Raw genomic sequence first — 2,664 nt, 5'->3', positions numbered from 1 at the left:
GGGGGGGGTATGGGTGTGGGTCTCTAAACATTTAACATTTCATGTTAACTATTGTTTGTATCAGATTCCATCAAGGTGGAGCCCGAGTCCCTGCACCAGTACTGTGACGCTCCCGTCTTCTCCAAGGTCCAGGACGACGTGTCAGCCACGTCCATCAACATAGAGTGTCGCGTGTGCGGCGACAAGGCCTCAGGGTTTCACTATGGCGTCCATGCCTGTGAGGGCTGCAAGGTAGGACAGACAGACGATGAAGATGAAACCGAATCAATATGTGACTGTAGTAAAGGCCAGCAGGGGGCAGTGATCAGAGATTATTCTGCTGCTAGTCCCACACCTGACTTCAACAAACACGTTTTAATTGACAAACCAAAAAGCAACAGTAACGCTGCAGACGGTGTGTTTGACCTTTGACCTCCCCCTGAATACGGTGAGAACTGCAGTTAGTATTTCTGTGCCAGCCGTCGTTTGTGTGTCACTGCGGTGAAGTGAGTCGGTGGAATGGAATGATCTGGAGAAACTGCCTGATGTCTGTCACTCTAACCACAAGACTCACACGCACTTTCCACCCCACACGGGCCGGGCCAGACCGGGGCGCTACATTTGAACCACTCGTACCCTCAAACGTCTCATGTGTTCGTGTGTGTGTGTGTGTGGGGGGGGGTGTCACACTTATTTCCCCTTTTTCTGAGACAGATATTGTCTGGTGTTGGTGACGTTTGAAGTTTATTTCTGTCTGTGGAGAAAACTGAAAACTGAAGCAAAACTAGTCAAACTAGTCAAACTAGTCAAACTAAGAATATTCACATTTATTTCAAATCATTCTATTGATTTTATTGTTTAATAGTTGGATCATAATAATTTGACTGAACTGTTAGAACTGCAGTTAATGAATCAAACCCTTTTTTATTTTGAGCTGTCATTTAAACTTCTACTGATTCTGACGCCCACTCCACCAGTGTCACAGGTGTCGTTGACATTTAACCTTTAGTCAGGAAGTTCACTGCAGAGTATCTTTACTACAGACACTCAGTAGTACACACAGTACTGAGTGGTAGTACACAGTCAGTGACTTCAGCCTTGAAACACACACTACACAGTTACACTGAGCCACTGTGGTGCCGGTCCACCACGCTGTGACACTGAGCCACTGTGGTGCCGGTCCACCACGCTGTGACACTGAGCGTCCACCACGCTGTGACAGTTACACTGAGCCACTGTGGTGCCGGTCCACCACGCTGTGACACTGAGCCACCGTGGTGCCGGTCCACCACGCTGTGACACTGAGCCACTGTGGTGCCGGTCCACCACGCTGTACAAAGGTGTTTGTTTTTCTTCGTGGACCTGCTGTTGTATTTCCACAGGCTGAATGAAGGTAAAGTACCGCAGTCATTGTTCTGCTCACATCTCAGGGGACGGTCACCAGAAGAGCGGGTCAGCCAAGCAGGCAAACGCTTAATTGTTCCTCAAGTGAAAACATTGTGGCGAGGTGGGGGCCCTGACCCCCTTTAACTTCCTCCTGCCTTAAATAACCTACATTTAAAAAAGGAAAACATGAGGACAGTAGTAACAGTAACCAGTTACTCTGAGACAAGTACTCCGTATGAAACCAGTTACTCTGAGACAAGTACTCCGTATGAAACCAGTTACTCTGAGACAAGTACTCCGTATGAAACCAGTTACTCTGAGACAAGTACTCCGTATGAAACCAGTTACTCTGAGACAAGTACTCGGTGTCAGTGGCCCTGAGGTAGTACTTTTGGTATAATTCTACTGCATGTGTTTTCTATGCTCATCTCCACATACTGTGCTACAATGTGATGTTGTTTGGTCGTTCTCCTAGGGTTTCTTCAGACGCACCATCAGGTTAAAGTTGGTGTACGATCACTGCGACCTTCACTGTCGGATTCACAAGAAGTCACGCAACAAATGCCAATACTGTCGCTTCCAGAAGTGCCTTCACGTCGGCATGTCGCATAACGGTAAGACTGTGAAACCACTTCACCGTCCGCCTCAGGTACTACATGACCATGGGTCACAGAAAGGTCTCCACCCCCCACCCCCAGGGGGGGCTAGACAACAATGAAGGTTGTTTTATTCCTCAAACGCTGAAAAAATATCAAATAACTAATAGAGTTTGTAAACAGTCTGTAAACAGTCCGTAAACAGCCTGTAAACAGCCCGAAACCAGCCTGTAAACAGCCCGAAACCAGCCTGTAAACAACCTCAAAACAGTCCGTAAACAGCCTGTAAACAGCCCTTCCACAACCTGTAAACAGTCCTTAACCAGCCTGTAAACAGCCCGAAACCAGCCTGTAAACACCCTGTAAACAGTCTGTAAACAATCTGTAAACACCCCGTAAACAGCCTGTAAACAGTCCGTACCCAACCTGTAAACAGTCCTTAACCAGCCTGTAAACAGCCCGAAACCAGCCTGTAAACAGCCCGAAACCAGCCTGTAAACAGCCCGAAACCAGCCTGTAAACAGCCTGTAAACAGCCCTTCCACAACCTGTAAACAGTCTGTAAACAGTCTGTAAAAAGTCCGTAAACAGTCCGTAAACAGCCCGTAAACAGTCTGTAAACAGCCCATAAACAGTCCGTAAACAGTCCGTAAACAGCCCGTAAACAGTCTGTAAACAGTCTGTAAACAGTAACAGTCCGTAAA

General features: G+C 47.3%; 1 protein-coding gene across 1 annotated transcript in view; it reads left to right on the top strand.

The window, feature by feature from the left end:
- pparg (peroxisome proliferator-activated receptor gamma) overlaps positions 1–2,664 on the top strand; it is a 21,746-nt gene that overhangs the window by 12,652 nt on the left and 6,430 nt on the right. Inside the window, exons 3-4 of the mRNA XM_025059815.1 lie at positions 65–231; positions 1,841–2,068. Of these exons, the coding sequence (XP_024915583.1) occupies positions 65–231; positions 1,841–2,068 (395 nt within the window). The remainder of the gene's footprint in view (positions 1–64; positions 232–1,840; positions 2,069–2,664) is intronic.

Source organism: Cynoglossus semilaevis, chromosome 11 (assembly GCF_000523025.1).
Source record: "Cynoglossus semilaevis isolate Cse_v1.0 chromosome 11, Cse_v1.0, whole genome shotgun sequence".
In the NCBI taxonomy this organism is placed as follows: Eukaryota; Metazoa; Chordata; class Actinopteri; order Pleuronectiformes; family Cynoglossidae; genus Cynoglossus; species Cynoglossus semilaevis.
Note: the sequence above shows the minus strand (reverse complement) of the source record. Positions and strands in the feature narration are given on the sequence as shown.